The sequence below is a fragment of the Gouania willdenowi genome, chromosome 19 (genome assembly GCF_900634775.1).
Source record: "Gouania willdenowi chromosome 19, fGouWil2.1, whole genome shotgun sequence".
Taxonomy (NCBI): Eukaryota; Metazoa; Chordata; class Actinopteri; order Blenniiformes; family Gobiesocidae; genus Gouania; species Gouania willdenowi.
This window is the reverse complement of record NC_041062.1, coordinates 11,158,555-11,176,325: the sequence shown is the minus strand read 5'-3', so window position 1 is coordinate 11,176,325 and position 17,771 is coordinate 11,158,555. Positions and strand designations below refer to the sequence as shown.

General features: G+C 39.1%; 1 protein-coding gene across 5 annotated transcripts; it reads left to right on the top strand.

Moving 5' to 3' along the window:
• Window positions 1–8,947: 8,947 nt before the first annotated feature.
• bhlha15 (basic helix-loop-helix family, member a15) lies at window positions 8,948–17,145 on the top strand. Of its 5 annotated transcripts, XM_028477151.1 has the most exons (6): window positions 8,948–9,292; window positions 9,419–9,512; window positions 10,250–10,916; window positions 11,009–11,102; window positions 11,839–12,040; window positions 12,296–15,251. In XM_028477151.1, the coding sequence occupies exons 1-5, from the start codon at window positions 9,286–9,288 to the stop codon at window positions 12,027–12,029; spliced, it is 1,053 nt and encodes a 350-aa protein (XP_028332952.1). In that variant the 5' UTR covers window positions 8,948–9,285; the 3' UTR covers window positions 12,030–12,040; window positions 12,296–15,251. The 5 variants fall into 5 exon arrangements, 4 of the variants coding, with proteins under 4 accessions (XP_028332952.1, XP_028332951.1, XP_028332954.1 ...); XM_028477150.1 differs by having other exon boundaries at window positions 11,839–15,251; XR_003676295.1 differs by having other exon boundaries at window positions 8,949–9,292; window positions 9,365–9,512; window positions 11,839–15,251.
• Window positions 17,146–17,771: the final 626 nt, after the last annotated feature.

Here is a 17,771-nt window from a genome sequence, read left to right as displayed (position 1 = left end):
CTCATATAAGTTTATATTCTGCACAGAAGAAGTAATAAAGATTCAGTGAAAGATTTTTTTCTTTTTTTTTTTTTTTTTTTTTTTGCACATATGCTATTCTTCTATTCTTCCCCACCTTTTCTATTTCCTGTCTTGAGTCTCTCCTCCCTGCTCCCTTTCCCCTCCCCTTCCACCTCCCCTTCCACTTAGGTGTAACACTGCTCTCCCTTTTTATATCCTCCCTATAATAAAAGATTTCTTACCCTTCCTTAGGGAGGGCTGGTGATGGTCACAATTAAGCAATAAAATAAATCAATGTATTTTATTGCAATAACAAAATATGCATTGCTGTCTCATAATGATTGCACTTCCTGTGGTGTTGACCTTTGACAGCATGTGCAGACAAGATAAAAAAAAAAAAAAGATTCAGTGAAAGATAACATAGTTTGTTGGAGCCATGTTGGAGGTAAGTGGATGTTGACACTACATGTTGGAGGCGCAGGGAGGTGTACTCTGCGATGGATAGATCGCAGAAAACTTCTCAAAATGCGTTATAGAAGCAAAGGCATACAGGAAAGGACTTGGTCCACAGATATTTGGAAAATATACTGTTATTGGTGGTGCAGATCCATACGAGTTGGCTTCCTTGTCTTGGATCAATGACGACCCGGAGAGTCTTCCGTCTATTATGTATCCTGATATCGTCAACTACCTGGATTTTACCAAGCCCGTATAGAGCGGAAGACCTTAAATCTTATAGAAGTGTGGAGGAGTCTCACGTTAGCAACGGTTACTAACGATAACTCAATCAGTTCTAATAATTTCACAGTGAACCTGCAGCTTACTTACTCTAAAATAGTACACGACCAGCAGGTAATCTTAGATTTAGGTAAATCAAGCAGTTATAGTCCGTTAGATGAGACTACTCTGGACCTCGAGCCTCAGATTGCTACGCCGGCTCCATCCAGCGGCCGAGGAAGCAGCGGAGCCTCATATCAGCGGTGTACGCCAGTAGACGAGACGTAAGCTGTATGACCGAAGCTAATCCTCAAAGAACGTCGCTTCCTTCCATCCTGAGTTCTAATGTCCGCTCCCTGGAGAACAAACTGGACTACCTGAAGCTGGATTTAAATGCAAGACATGAGATGAGGGCGGCGGTGTTTGCCTATACACCAATAACAACTGGTGCAACAACGGTGAGCTAGTCTCATGTCGCTGCTCTCTTGATGTAGAACTACTGACTATAAAATGCAGATATTGTTCTTCCCTGATTTGTTATAACTTTAGGCCGTCTATAAAACGCCACATGATTTTCACGGTCTGACCGATTAGTACAGCCAAAAACACGGCAATAGTTCACCATTTCCTCTCAAAATTCGGGATTTGCTTGTTTGTAAACCTGCTGCTTATCTCCAAAATGGCGACTTCCGGGTTGATGATGCGCCGTGAAATCCCTCCATATATACTGTGTGGCCACTCATTGGCTTTGTCTTCTGACCTCTGAGTGTAGATGCTCATGTTGTGATCAATCTGAGAATTTATCTTTTCTGACATTAGACTGAATCCTGATTTTTTTTGGAAAGTCTATAAAAATATGTCAGTGATTACAGTAGACATCTTTGCACAACAACACCAGTCCTCCTGGCTGAGCTACAGCTGAGATACATGCTCAGATTAGAGTGAATGCCCTGCTTAATACTAAACTAAATCTTTAAGTCCCCTGTTTACTGTCTGACATGTCTGACTTCTACACAGACAGACAAACGGACAGACAGACAGACACTCCTCGTTCATCCAGACCCAGAGGGAAGTGACTGCTCCTCCTTGTCCCTGAGCTCAGTTACTTCCTGCACTATTTCTATCAGACCAGCTGTGAAGTGGGCATGCCAGCTACACTCTCAAATTCAACTAAGGCTACCCTCACTGACACACACTTCAAAGCTCCACCCACATTTGCAACCTGCTGGTCTTCACTTTGTGGGCTGTTTCTTGTCTCCTCCTGGTCGTACTTTGAGACCAACCGACTTACGAGGAGTCGCATTAATTCATATCTTTGCATATGTCGGTTTAGCCACGTAGATCACTGTGGAGTTAACGACGGGTGGTTTTAACTTAACGTCTTCAGATTGTTTTTTTTTTTTTAAACCTTATCACGCGGCCTTTTGTTATCAATCTGATTTGTGTCTCGTTTTCCTACTTTGTAGCAAAAATAGAAGAAAAAAACCAAAGTGAGAAAAAGTACAAGGTAAACAAACCAGTAAACGTACAGGTAAATAGTACGTAAATAGCAAGTGCAAGATTTACATTATGTACAGAAGATACTGGTTGAATATACAGCTTGAACTATGCATGTTTGTAATGGACTTGAGATTACTGAGATGATTGTATAGTATATACCGGTACATATTTAAAGATTATTATAAACAGGCTGGGATGCAATGCATATACTTGAATAAAAATGTGTACACATGTATTTATGAATGGTATGTACAAAACGCCACACAACAAACAGAAGCAACACACAGTACAATGTGTACAGGCTCTAATAAGTCTGCTTAGTTTCCTCTTCACTCTGGATTTTGGGAACCACCTGGTCTAGCAGTACAGTATTTCATTACACGCAGTAGTTCTTTTTTCAGTAATCGGTTTGGCACCGTCCTCAGGAACACTAAAATCTAAACTCTGGTTGGATCTAATGGTGATAATATAGATTTAATGTACTCTAAAATGACCAAAGCAGGAAATATATGTATCCAGACTCTCTTGTCTTTGTGCGTTGCGGCCATGCATGGCTTCATGGCGTTCACTCTCTTCGGTTTAAAAATAAGAAGCCAATCCTGAGTCAAAGCATTTTTGACTTTGATGTGTTAAGGTCTGTGCAGGAGCAGAGGGGGATACCAGCCTGGCAGGGACTGTGCTGAGGCAGGAGCGCGTGAGGACGTGGATCATGGGTCGAAGAGGGAGGAGTAAGGGACTCCCTGATGTATCCGAGGGGAGGAGGGTGAATGAATAGTCGGAGGGGCAAACTAACACACCGTGACATAGAAACAGGAGGGGGGAAAAAATCACTAATTTATCTTCACTAACATGCCCATGTGACAGATATACTGAGATCTACTCGATGAAGGAAATGCTGAGCACTGATCTTCTCATATGTGAGCCCTGAGCGTTTCTGGGGGCACGATATGATTCCCAAATAAAGACATTCATGTAGATTGCATCGCCTCAGACCACTGGAAACCTCATCACATTTAAGATTAGCTGCTGAAACAGATCTGCGCTTATCTGGCCCTGTGTGTGTGTGTGTGTGTGTGTGTAAATGAGCTCTCTGTCAGCGAGCACTCAAACGCTGCTCCTCCATAAACACTTCAAACCAACAGCTCGTGTCGGTTTGAAGCAGCTGTCTCAGCCTGTTCCTACTTCATACTGTAGGCGTGCGTGAGTGTGTTCGCACAGGTCAGAGGTCACCGTCAGCCGTTTTCAACACTTCCTCACACTTGAGGTGAAATCCTCCCCAAAGTCTTCACCTATAGCTTTGTCCAGCTTTACTACCATCACATTGGCCACGATACCGGTACGATGAAAAATGAAGCGGTTCTACAAGAACCTATTTATTGCAAGAAAATCACATCATGATACATTTTAATATCTGTCTTAACAATGATAGAAAAACACCATAATGGTGATGAATTTCTCAGTTTTCTATACTGAGATTTACAGTCTTAGGCTGAACGATTAATTACATTTGCGATATTATTGCTATATCATAAAATGCGTTTTTCTAATCGCAAAGGCTGCAATTTTTTATTTATATGTATTCTTTCTTGTCCTGTCTTGTACTGTCCTGTTAAGCGTTAAAGAAGTGCAGTCCACATGTTTACATGTTTCATGAAACGTGAAGTCAGTTAGATATGTTGAAGTGAAGCCACAGATTTGTTCGCTTTATCGTTGTAATCTGTGATTTAAAATGTATATTTGTGTGTGGGGGGCGGTGGCTGCCTCTCGGCCTGGGATCTTGGGGGCATCTGGGGGGTTGCTCGGCCGCGGGGGGGTTGCCTGGGGTTCCCTGGCCTCCGCTCTTTCTGCTGACCTGGCTGCATCTGCGGGCCCAGGGCAGTTCCTGGGCTTGCAGTAGCGGTTTTTTTTTTTTTTTTTTTTTTTTGCACATATGCTGGTATACGAAGAAGAGTCTATTCTTCCCCACCTTTTCTATTTCCTGCCTTGAGTCTCTCCTCCCTGCTCCCTTTCCTCTCCCCTTCCCCCTCCCCCTCCACTTAGGTGTAACACTGCTCTCCCTTTTTATATCCTCCCTATGATAAAAGATTTCTTACCCTTCCTTAGGGAGGGCTGGTGATGGTCACAATTAAGCAATAAAATAAATCAATGTATTTTATTTCAATAACAAAATATGCATTGCTGTCTCATAATGATTGCACTTCCTGTGGTGTTGACCTTTGACAGCATGTGCAGACAAGGAAAAAGAAAAAAAAAAAAAATGTATATTTGACATTTATTTAAAGTTGAAATAAATCTGAAATTGTTTATGATGAAACAGATTGATTTATTGCTCGTGCTCATTGAAGGCCCTTGGGAAAATAATCACGTTGAAACACAATCGCAATATTGAGGGAAAAAAAAGTCAGTCTCACAAACTTTGACGCACACTGAACAAAAAGTACATAAAGACAAAGTTTATTACCTTTTAAAAGTCAGACAAACTAGTTCATTAATTTATGTTTTGCAAGACAAAAAAAGAAGAATGCACTTAAATGGAAAATGCAGACAAGGACAAAAAACAGTCAATATTTTGCACCAGCATATCGATTATCATTGTACCACTCTAGGGATGAATATCGCCATGGCGATTTAAAGGGGCAGTGAGCAAATTTGCATGCTAATGCCATTAGCTAAGTGCTACAAGATGTTTAGCTCCTTTCTGAATGTGAAATTCAGGTCATTTTAATTTGTGTAAAAGTAACATATGGTACCGTTGTATTTTTTTTCTACTTTTGGATGTTAACCACCCTCCCACCCTCCCACCCCACGCAAAAAACCCCCCAAAAACTACAAAACTGTACCTTATTTTTGTAGGTACAGTTTGTTAGGTTGATAGACCATTTGTAGTCTCTATTTAATTGAAACACACTCTAGTAATAGCAACACTTTAGCGCCACCAAGTGGGAAAAAGCTTCAGAGCAAGTTACAAACATTTATTTTCTCAGAAATAGGAAAAGATGAACTTAAAAGAACACTTTTAATTTGAAGACACGTTAAATGCATTATTAATATGTTATAAGGGTGAAAAACAATTGTACTTGTGCATAACTGTATATTTATACACAATTATTTTTTTCTTTTTGTTTTATGTTTACATTTTGATTATTTTATGTATCTTATTGTTCTTGTGTAACTTTAACTTTATTTCGCCCCTGGGATGATTAATAAAGTATTTGATTCTGATGCAAAAAACAATTCTTCTGAAAATGTGAGGCTTTTACAGAAGAGGCAGTGTCTGTTTTTACAGCTTTAAGCTATACGTACGTCTTGAACCAACAAGGTGAAAAAATTGACCTCCTCTTTATGATCTTTTTATGATGTTCTTTTAGTGTCACGTTTCTCTCCTGTGCACTCACATGGCTCTGATGAGTCCAGCCTAAGGCCGCAAACAGCCTACACCAGTTCCCCTGGTTGCAATATTACCCACAGTGCTTTGGCTGGCACCATCCCACACACAGCCACTGTAGAGTCTCCATACATGCTGCTGGTCAGGCTTTGAGGAAAGGGCCTTCGGCATGCTCAGAATAAGCCCAACAAGCTCTAATTACCCTCCTCTCACGGATTGTTTGGTGTCATTTACCTTCCCTGGGCTGGATGTGATGATTCTGCTCCTACAGTGTAAAAGGATAGTTACACAGTTCATTTGGCAACGGCAGTGCAAGTTGCAACTCAATTTAAACTACAGTGGAATCACCGTAGACGGTTTTTGAATCCAAGGATTTCTGTTTTGTTCTCACTTTCTTGTGCATAAACAGGCATGTTTTTCACTATGGTGCACCATTGCAGACCTTCTCACCCCGACACGTTCCTGACATCACGGGCAGATATATATCATTTGTCTCGAACTGTTTGAATGAATGACAGGAGGTAATAAACACACCTATTAGCTTATCCCAACTGTGTCTGAGGTGGACAGATCAGTAATTCATCTGACACGTGGATGCGAAACGTATCAAACATATCAGATTCTAAAAAAAAAAACCTCAGACAGGACACATCAATCACAGCCTGAAAATAGAAGACGAAACAGACCAGAACATGCTCACATCTTGAGAAGGCGTTCAAATGAACATGTGTATTACATTTAAGTCTGACCATAAGGAAATACTGTACTATAAGCATGGGAACCAGAATGTTTTTATTGTCGTTATACAAGTGTACAACAAGATGTATTTGGCTTCACCTTAAAGTGCACACAACTAAAAAGAAAAACAACAGAAGAAGAATGTAAATAGTGACTCTAATTAAGGTATGATGTAGTAAATTATGAATAGATATTGTAGAAAATAAAAATATATATTTGCACAGTATGAAATGTAAAACTATTGCAGGAATATGAAATATAGTTATTGCACTGTATGAAGTAAAACTACCCTTAGCAAAAAAGTAGTATACTTGAAGTTCATTTAGTATACTAAGTATACTATGGACCATGTACTTGTAGTGTACTAGAAAGTATATTAATTTAATACTTCTTCAGACTAAATAGGAACATTTTAAGTTGATAAAAGTATACTTTAAGTATACTTCATTAGGTCATTTTAAGTTTACAAAAGTACACTTTCAAGTAAACAAGTATACTCATTTATACTACTAGTATACTAGGTACTGTATATACTTCTGGTCCACATTTTAGTTTATTCAAGTATACTTAGTGTATACTTTTATGAACAAAGAATAAGTATAAGGTTTATTAATAAAATACACTTCATGTATACTACCTCAGTTTTAGTATAAAATAAGTATACTTGTAGTACAAGTATAAGCTTCATTACTAAAGTACAAGTGTAAGTCTAAGTATTACTGTACTTTGTCATAGACTATTCTTTATACTTTTCAGTATAAGCTAGTTATGATTCACTATACTTTTCTTAAGTATATAAAAAGTACACTATATGTATACTACCTCAGTTTTAGTATAAAATAAGTATACATGTAGTACACTTGAATAAACTACTTTTTTCTAAGGGTATAGCAGAATTATAAATATTGCACAGTATGAAATGTAAACTTTTGAAGAAATGAAAATATAAGAAATATAAATATTGCACAGCATAAAATGTAAAAAAAAAACTATTGTAGGAATATGAAATATAATGGTGACCTGTCTGACCTGATATGGGACCATATGTGCCCGTTTCTGTGTGACAGATGCATAGATGGAGGGAAAGGTGGATATAATCAGAGAACAGATTCATAGCAGTGTTATTTTCTGAGATAAAACACCATCTGTCCATGAGTCCAATGAGACGGTCTGAAAGGTGACACTATGACCTCCTGGGAACAACATCCTGATGCTGTCTGGGTGTGTGAGGCAGAACTCCAGCATCAGTGATTTTGTTACCAGTGGATCAATAACAACTACTCGTGTTTGTCTTAAAGTCACATTATAGCAGCTGAGAAGGATAAGCAGTGGAAACACGAATGGAAACAATATTTATTTTAATAACTCAACTCTACACTGAAATATCTTGGAAATTAAATCTGTTGAGAACGTAGACTTTTTTTTATTTTTTTATTTTTAATGAAGTCATGAGACACACTGTTAAAGCAGTGGTTCTTCACCTCACTGAACCCTGCAAGCTTCCTGTATGTATGCACCCAACCCAACCCTCCATAAATTGGATAAATTAGAATATGATTTCCTTAAAACACGAGTATTTATTATATTTGGACACACACGCGTAAACCTGGGCAGATTTTCTGCATTGCTCACAAAGCTTTTATTTAAAATGTATATAATATACAGTTCAAATATTTTAATGAACTAGTTTATCATGGAAATAATTTTTTGTAATACATTTTACTGTGTATTTCCTGACCCCTGACAAACCCCTGAGACTGACTCAATGAACCCCTGAGGTTGACTGAAGACCCCAGGTTAAGAACCACTGTGTTAAGTTGTTGTAAGTGCACCCACTAAAAAACAGTTACATTTTCATACACATTTTTAATCCCCTTGATTGAAATCTTAAATAAGATTATTAAAATAACAGTAGCTCTAGATATTGCAAAGCCAAATGACCAAATATAAAATCTAATCAGCTGTTCCTATAGCTTATTCATCTTATAATAATAATAATAATAATAATAATAATAATAATAATAATAATACTAATAATCTATCTATAAAAGCAAGGAATTTCTGTCTGTCTGTCTGTCTGTCTGTCTGTTCCTCAAATATCTCTGCGAATCAGGCTCAGATTGAGACTTTCAACATGGCTGCTGCTTGGTTCAAGGGTGTGCAGCGTCAGATTTGTTTGGACTGCAATTATACCGTTTATAGATTATGTCATAAAATTGTCTTAAATGCAGCTTTGCGGGACAGCTCAATGTTGACAGGTAGTCATGGTAACTCAGGATAAGTTGAACTGTAGTGAACAGTTGAACAGTCCTACAGGAGTGATCAGCAGGTGTCCTCAGTGAGCAATGTTGTTAACTCAGGAAAGTGATAATAATAAAATAAAAATAGACTTTCACTATATATGTAGCCTATATTACAGTGCTAAATATTAAACCTCCTATTTTTCTATAGCAGGACATACTTCATAAGGGCACTGCACTAGTAATGATAATAATTATTACTGGTAAAAAAAAAAAAAAATATATATATATATACATATAGTTAATTAATTATAACTGACAGTATTAATAAGTAATTTATATATAATAATAATAATAATAATAATAATAATAATAATAATAATAATAATAATAATAATAATAATAATAATAATAATATGTGTTACTGTGACTGTTCCCACTGTAATGGTGAGTCCCTCTCAGGCTGCTGCTACAGCAGATAAGTTATTGATCTTGTCCTTCACTCTGCTGCTAAAGCCTTTTTTCCATTCTCATCCCTCTCATCCTGTCTTCTCTCCTCACCTCCATCACCTCCTCCATCCTTCTCTCCTCCCCGACTTTTCTAACCTTTCCTTCTAGCTCCATTTTGTGTAATATTCTTATGTTTTTCTTGTTTCATTTGGAAGTTTTTTGTCAAATCTTTGGAGTTGATTTGGGGCTCACGGGATGCAAGGTAAGAGCTACAATGCACTGCTGTGTCATGCTGCAGATGCATTAGGGACTATAATGGGATTTAATTTTGCAGCTTCATGACGCATCAGGATCAACTGATGAACACAACCTGCTCTTCTTTTAACAGCGTTGGGGTACTTCTCTCCTGTTCGGGGTATTTCTGGGAATGGTTTATGTTGGCTTTTTAAAAGAAGTGGCAGTGATGAGCAGACAAATAAAAGGTATGCTTATTAATTACCCTCTCATTAGCATGACTAATGGTCTCCCTGCATGAAAACTGTAAAAATGCAAAAATCATTGTCTTGTAGCTGCATGGTCGCTGTCAATGACAGGGTGTTCAGGTGTCCTTGTGTGTATTTAATCTATTTCCTGAGCCTGTCCACCTGTTATACACTGAGGTGCTAATTTACCTGCAGCAAGGGCAGATTACAAGCTTTATAGCCCACTGTACTGTATGTGTGTGTAAGATCATGCGCTAGTGTGGTGCGCCTGTCTGCGTGTCCTTTACGTCACAGCGGCAGTGAGTCAGCATCTCTCTTCCTTTCCTGAGTCATTCATCCAGTGGTTGCTTGGTTACAGCAGAGTGGTGAAAGTTTCCTATTACGTCTTTGTCTCTGCGATGGATGGCCTCCCATATTTATTCAGGCTCCAGAGCGAGTGGCTCCATAGCCTGTGTGTGTTTGTGTGCATGCGCGCATCCGTGTGCATCATTGAATCCGACAGGCGGAGGATGACAAAATGCTGTTTTTATTCTATTTTATGCACCTCTTTATATCACCTCACATTTGTGCTGGAAGAGCCATAACTCACACTGTTATTGTCTTCACACAAAGCAGATGTTGCTGCCTTATACATGGAATAAATGTGATCTGTAGCAGTTTATGTGATATATTTGGAACAAAACGATAGGAATCCTTGTGTGCAGAGTTGAATAAGTCATTGTTATTGATTCGTACAGGGATAAAGAGCTCCACCTGTGGATCTCCTCAGATCTTCTGTCACTGGCTGATGAGGATAAACAGTCAGACGCCTTGTTCTGTGTTCTTGAGGAAGATGAAAGAGGATCATTAGATCATAGACTATGCTTGGAAACAAGGTCATCAACCCCGTGTTGTCCTCCAAAGGACACCATTCAACCACTGACTGTTACCTCCTCAGATCTCCGTGTTATCCACGTGTCACAGGAGGCTTCCAGGATGAAACTGATTTTCAATCCAAAGGACATTTCCAGCTTGATCACCATGAATTTAAACCTACCAACGCATATCACGAGACATCTTCATGACATCCTTATGACCTTGTGTTATGATGACTACACATCAGCCCGGCTGTTAAACAATATTCCAATAACTCAGACAACGAAGACACTCCTAGAACACAGCATCACATCAATGGATTTAAAAAATTCCCAAATCCAATGGGCTCTGGGTTTGAGCCCTGAAGATGAACAGAATGGAAACGTTCTCATGGTCAACATTAAGTGTAATCAGAGTCCTGTGAAGTCATGCCAGAGCAATAACAAAGCTGGACAAGAACCCTGGGAGAACAGGAACAGGAATGTGAGGAGAAGAAGGAGGAAAAGTGTTTCCTTCAATGAAGATGTTGTAGTATTTCTGTTTGATGAGGTATACATCTCCTCTTGTTATTCGACTGTATTTAGGTTTTTCAATGTGAAATCAACTTTATATGTTCCATCGCATCCTCACTGTCCGTGCAGAAAAGTCCAACTCTGAAGCTGCAAACTGAATGCTGCACATTTCCATCAGGCAGCTCGTCCTACAACCTGCCAGTGTTCACAATGGAGGACAATGGTAACCATTCATTAATACGCGTGCTTTGTTATACTTTAATGCAAACATAAACGCATCACCTAGAAATCTAGTTGACCACAATCATAAGAGCATTATTATATAACATATTATATAGAATGTATTGGGTAACACTTTACTTGAAGTTTTATACATAAGGCTGACATTACGCTGTCATTATCAGTCATTAGCATTAATAAGGTGTCATGAAGACTGTCATTAAATGTCAAAAATGATGACACCTTTGGAGCTATGTTGGCATTTTTTGGGTTAGATGGAGGGATCTAGTGAGGGTAGGTAGGTTTAGGGTTAGGGGTTAGGGTAACGAAGGACACTTAATGACAGCCTTCATGACACCCTATTCATGCTAATGACAGGTGTGATGTCATAATATTGACAGTGTAATGTCAGCCTCATGTATAAAACTTCAAGTAAAATGTTACCATATAGTCTTAATCAACAAAAAAAATCATTTGCAAAAGCAGATAACTCTTTAATTTATTTTTTTATTCTTTTTTTTTTTTAAATCTAGAAAATTAGATTTTTCATGATTTAGTTCAGGTGATATGAGTCAAATCACAGTTAAGTGGGTTTAACCAAGGAGAGGATTTCAAGTAGGTCATTAATATGTAAAAATATATTACATATTGTTATTATTATTATTATTATTATTATTATTATTACAGTTGTGCATGCACATGTGCCTGAGTTTGTTTGTATGGCTCCATTTTGGCTGCAGGATTGGAGTGGGAGGATGAATTTGCGACTTTGGAGCGAAACGACCATTTGCAGCGTTTCAAACCTGCTCCGCCCTGCAACGTCTCTCTGCCAACACCTGCCTTCACTGCTGTGACCGAGCCACAGCAACACTGTCAGACCCAACGCTGCCTGTTCCTCACCTATGTCACTGAGTCAGACCTTGACCTGTGAGATAAAAAAGGGTAATAGAAACACACACACACACACACACACACACACACACACACACACACACACACACACACACACACACACACACACACACACACACACACACACACGCACACACACACACACACACACACACACACACACACACACACACACACACACACACACACACAGTGTAGTCAACTGCAGCCACTTTCAGTCTAACTCCAGCCAAACAAAGCTGTAACCATGGCCGTGTGTGACATCCAGATTTGTTTTCCTCTCAGTTGAACAACCTCAGCCTGATGGAAAAAGTGACTAATCATCCAGATCTGGTCCTCCTCTCATCTCATCTGCCCTCCTCTCCTCTCCTCCATCTCATCTCCCACCCTGATGACTTAAATGGCTTCTTTCTTCCTTTCTCTTACAGATGCTTAATCTCCAGACTGATTCACAATATGTGTCGTCATGACATCACCACTAAGCAGATTTATGTGCCATTGCGTTCAGATTCCCATTTAGCTGGCATGACACGAGTGAAAGAGCCAGTTATGTAACACTTCTGGTACTTTTCCAGATATAACTCCGCTATAACTTTTGATGCCAGACTATGTCCTTGAACCTTAAGTAGAAACTAGACTAGAAACCAAATGAAATCTACAAAAAGCCAAATTATACATCCTTCACTTTGGAAGTCATTTTAAAATTGTAATGCAGCCGATTCCAAATGATCTTGGTGTAAATATACAGAAGAGGTGTTTAGACAGTTTCTTTACCTCAAATAGAACAAGCTTGTCGAGGTCCTGTTTACCTGCCTCAGATCCAAAGTGTATTCAGCTCAGAATTTATCTGCCGCTGTGACAAAACCAACAAGCCTTTGGGCCACTACAGCCAGAAACTGAGCAAACCTAAACAAACTGATAAAGCTTCCCCTGGAGCCAGAATCAGCTTTGTATAGCAGTGCGTAGCAATAATGGATGAATAGTGGTGAAAAAAAGACACATAACCATCATCAGGTTTATGGCTTCTAAAGACAACATAGCACTAACCTTAATCCTGAGTCATCCCGTCCCCCCCCCACCCCCCAATTCCTCTTCCTCTGCCATGCCTCTACCAAACTGTGTAAACAGATTTAAGTTCCCACAACTTGTACAACTTCACAAACACACACAGGCTCACACACACACACATACACACACACTCATGCACGCACGTGCTGCTCAAGGGCATTCAAATCCAAAGGCGGGGACGTTTGCTCGAAAGAGCTGGGAGTGTCACACCTGTACCCGCATCTAATTTGTTGCTAAATAACCACTAAGCTGATACTAATGACCTAATCACTACATACTTGTGTGAATGGGATTTTTAAAGCCTATTTTTCTTTTATTTTTTTATAAAGCACTTTAGTTAGAAAATTGACTTTTTGAGTATTTCCAACTGAGTTATTAGAATAAAGAATAAGAAAATAATGCATAAATCCAATCATGTAGATGTCCTCCACGTCCTCCACGGAAAGCATGGACAGACACACGACCTTCCACTTATTCCAGGAATCCATTGTGTGTCCGATCGCAAACGGACACGCAGGCTCACCCCTGCCCGGTCTTTTTGTCAACAACATTTGGTCGATCATGAATAACATGCTTTTTAATAAATGTTATTTACACGCAGCTATCAATGAAGAAGAGACCAACATGACTGAGGCAAAATGGTTTAAGACAAGTTAGCATCCAATTATGAAACTTTATTTGGCTTTTAACACTGAATAGTAAAAACAACTGTATTAATAATGGTAGAAATGACTATGACAACAGTTAACAGTTAAAAACATACATTATGTTTTGTACATCCTCGTACATTTAAACTTTCTGTGGTTGGTGTTTCCATTAGTTCAGAATATTCCAGCTCAAGTTGTTTTATATTTTAATACTTGTCTTTCTTTGTTTTGTTTTCTTGTTGTACATATATTTCCCACCAAATCAAACATATAGTGTACTACTTCGACTATTTTCTAATTGATATACGCTACAAAATTATTAAATCGTTTAAAAAAAATAGTCGAAAGTTTCAGCTTGAGTCAATTTCTACACAAGGTGAGTATGTCTGCCACTTTGTCGAGTCTCCAGATCAAGCGGACATAGTGAGCATAGCTTAGAGCAGCTCCCTGGTCTGTGTGATGGGGTGTCTCATTACAAAAATGAGCTGTAAAAACATTTAAAGTCCCTTTGTCTTGAAAAAAAAAAAACACATATTGTGACATGGTCCCAGTGAGAAATGTATGCAGAGAAAGCTGGATGTGGATGAAAATGAGCAATTTTACTTGTGCTGTATTGGAATTAATTGTGTGAGTAAGATACAGCAGGCTTCATATTTATAATGAGGGTTTCAACCGGGAAAAATACACGTTTCATATATAAAATCCATACTAACATGATTTTGTGATGAGCATTCATATTTTCAAAGATGTATAAGGGAATTTATTCACTGATTTGATTATACTGTATACACATTTACACCTCGGTAGACAATGGACCAATAAAGGACGAACAATCAGTTCAGGAAAAAAAAGGAACTGTGGTAAAAGCGTCCGATTGTTAAATAATGTTGAAATAATTTATTTCTAATTATTAGGAAGATATTTACATCTAATTATTATTATTATTATTATTATTATTATTATTATTACTACTACTACAACAACAACAACACAAAAAGGTGTGTTAGAGTAAACGTATTAGGTAGGGGTAAAAAAAAGGTTTAAAAAAACCTTTGACCTGTACACATATTGAAAATAAAAGTAATAATAAAATAAAATAAACTGTAGTAATTACTGGGTTGGCAACTATGCTTAGTGCATATTTTATGCAATTTAAAAATAAAATAAAATAGAGATTTAATCCCCAAACGCAAATTGAACTTTTGCTGCCTACTTGAGAATAATCTAAACCATACTTAACCAAACTTAAATATGTTTATTTATTATTCCTATTCTTTACATTTTTTTCCTTATATATATATAAATGAATGGTGAGAGCAGCTGATTGACAGGAGAAGCAGGCTAAAGACAGGCCTTTTTCTGGGGGCGTGGCTGTGTCCACTTAACCCTCCTGTGATTGGCTGAGCAGAGCGACGTGTTCCTTGGTCAGCCTCAGGTAGGCTCACATGGTGCTGCTGCTGCTCTCTGAGCTCCAACATGCTGAGGCTGCTGCTGTGAGCACTGAGGAGGAGAGTTAGCATACTCACAGGTAAGAATGATCAGTTTATTTTTAAAAAAAAAACTCCTTTTATTTCTCTATTTGTGGATTTTTCCTCTGCATTGAATAAATATGATTGGTGAACTGATTTTATTAAGGTAGAAAAACACTGTGAAAGTGATGGAGAACTAACAGATCTTTACAGTTGTGCATTTATCTGTGATGTTTAATGATTATTCCTGATCAGCTGTCATTGAATCCACTCATTCTAGGTTCACATACTATAAATAGTCACTGTGAAGTTTTCCCCCTCGTTGTGTGTCTTTTTTTTTTTTCAGAGTTGGTATACAGAGCTCCTAGCTCTGCAGAAAGTTGGCTGATCTCAGTGTTTTTGTGAGCGTAACCTTGAAATGAGAATTATCTCAAACGGCGAGGATAAGCCAAACGCAGATAGCAGGCCAACATCATGGAGTTTTCACACTGCCACAGGCCGATTAGATACATCAGGAGGATGCAAACCTGTTTGAGACTCTAAACCACATGTGTCAAACTTAAGGCCCGGGGGCCAAATTCAGCCCTTGAGAGCATCCAATTCGGTCCGCAGGAGAAAGTAAAAAAATGACAGAGAAAACATGAATTATTATGTAAATGACCAAATAATCCAGTTGTAGATGTCTCAAATTCACAAACGCCACAATATTGTTTGGGGCTTGTGCATTTTTCCTTTGTTTATTTCACAAGAATGCAGTCATGTTTAATTGCAAATTGTGGAAAGAACTTTTTTCAAACTTTTCCACAAATCTTGCTATTTCTCAAAATAAATCCTCTAAATTACACAACAATTGGTAACAAAATCAAAACATTTTTTAAGTGAATTGAACCGATATTGAAAACTAGTGCTCAATAATGTTAAAGTTGTTGGTTTGTTCCCACCTAAAATCTGCGGCCCACTTGAAATCAAACTGGTTGACGCTCCTGCTCTAAACCGTCCCTGATCTACTGCTCTGCCTTCTTCTGTTTTACAGGAAAACTGAAGCTGTCGGTTCTATTTCTCAGAGGCAGAAGGAAGGATGAAGTCCAAAGGAAAGGCTTCGAAACAATCCAGGAGAAAATGGTCCCACCCAGTGCCAGAACTGGAACCAGACACAGAACCAGGCTCCAGTGAGCAGGAAGGTTCCGAGGCCTCGGTGCGTATCGGCAGCTCCTGGAGGAGCTCTCTGAGGAGCTCGGACGTGAAGTGGCAGGGGGCCTCAGGCGGGGGCCGCAGACGCAGGCAGTACGGCTCCAGCAAAGAACGCAGCGTCCGGAGACTGGAGAGCAACGAGCGGGAACGCCAACGCATGCACAAACTCAACAACGCCTTCCAAGCGTTGCGTGAGGCCATTCCGCACGTCAAGACCGACAAGAAGCTCTCCAAGATCGAGACGCTGACCCTGGCAAAGAACTACATCAAAGCTCTGACCACCGTGGTTCTGGACATGTCGGGGTCCTGCCTCACCGCTGGGGCGGTCCAGTCGGACGCCAAGCTGCTCCAGTGCTACCAGCAACATTTGGAGGAGGAGGGTGAGGAGGATCTCACCCAGTACCTCACTCACATGCAGACCTTCACACAGCACAGCTAACAGGAGGACTGGGAGGGTCCTGAGACCACCAGGAGGACATTCAGTCTTCTACAGAGCCAGAGGAATGTGGGTTATATAAGACAAACTCAGCAAAGAAACCACTCATTTCTTCTGAGATACTGACACAGTTCCTGCTCATTGACCTTTGACCCCCAAACCTGTGCTTGAACACAGGTGGACGGTCTTAGCCCTCAAGCTAACTGTGGGATGATTGACGGAGCATCCATAGAGCAGACTGGATAATATGTTAAGGTTTCATTTGGTCAGGGAATTTACTTTGATCTTCTGACATGTTTCAACTGTCAACTGCCAGTCTTCTTCAGAGGCGTCTGCTGATCGCTTTCATGATTCCTTGACTTCTGCGTAACAATTCCAGCAAATTCTTTTTGAATAATATGTTAAGGTTTCATTTATTCAGACATCTGACATCCAAACATGTCAGGAGATCAAAGTAAACTTCCTGAAAAACAGATGTTTGACCGAATGAAACCTCAGCATATTATTCAAAAAGAACTTGCTGGAATTATTACACGGAAGTCAAGACTAGACTTTTTTTCTTGTTGTGTGCTAGGTTGTGTTTTATATCATGAATTCGGCCGAGCGTCGCCTCTGGTTTTAACTGTCGCCTAAATTATGGAAAATAGGCAGAAAGAGTTAAATAATTAAACACTGATGCAGGCGGGTGTATTTGCTCATGAGTCAGTCATGGTGATGAAGGCAAAACTCAGCAAATTTGAGGAACAGTTTACTCGCCTCCGCCTGCATCTACAGCTGAAGGGCATCGATGATGTTTAAACTGCGGTATTTGCTTTTTGTGTTGCCTTGAGGTTGAGTGACAAACAACAGGAGATACAACATATGAGGGGGTTAATCAATAAACACATTTATTTATTGATAGGCTGTTTTTTTTTTGCCATGCGCAAATGGACCAAACAACGGAAAATGCA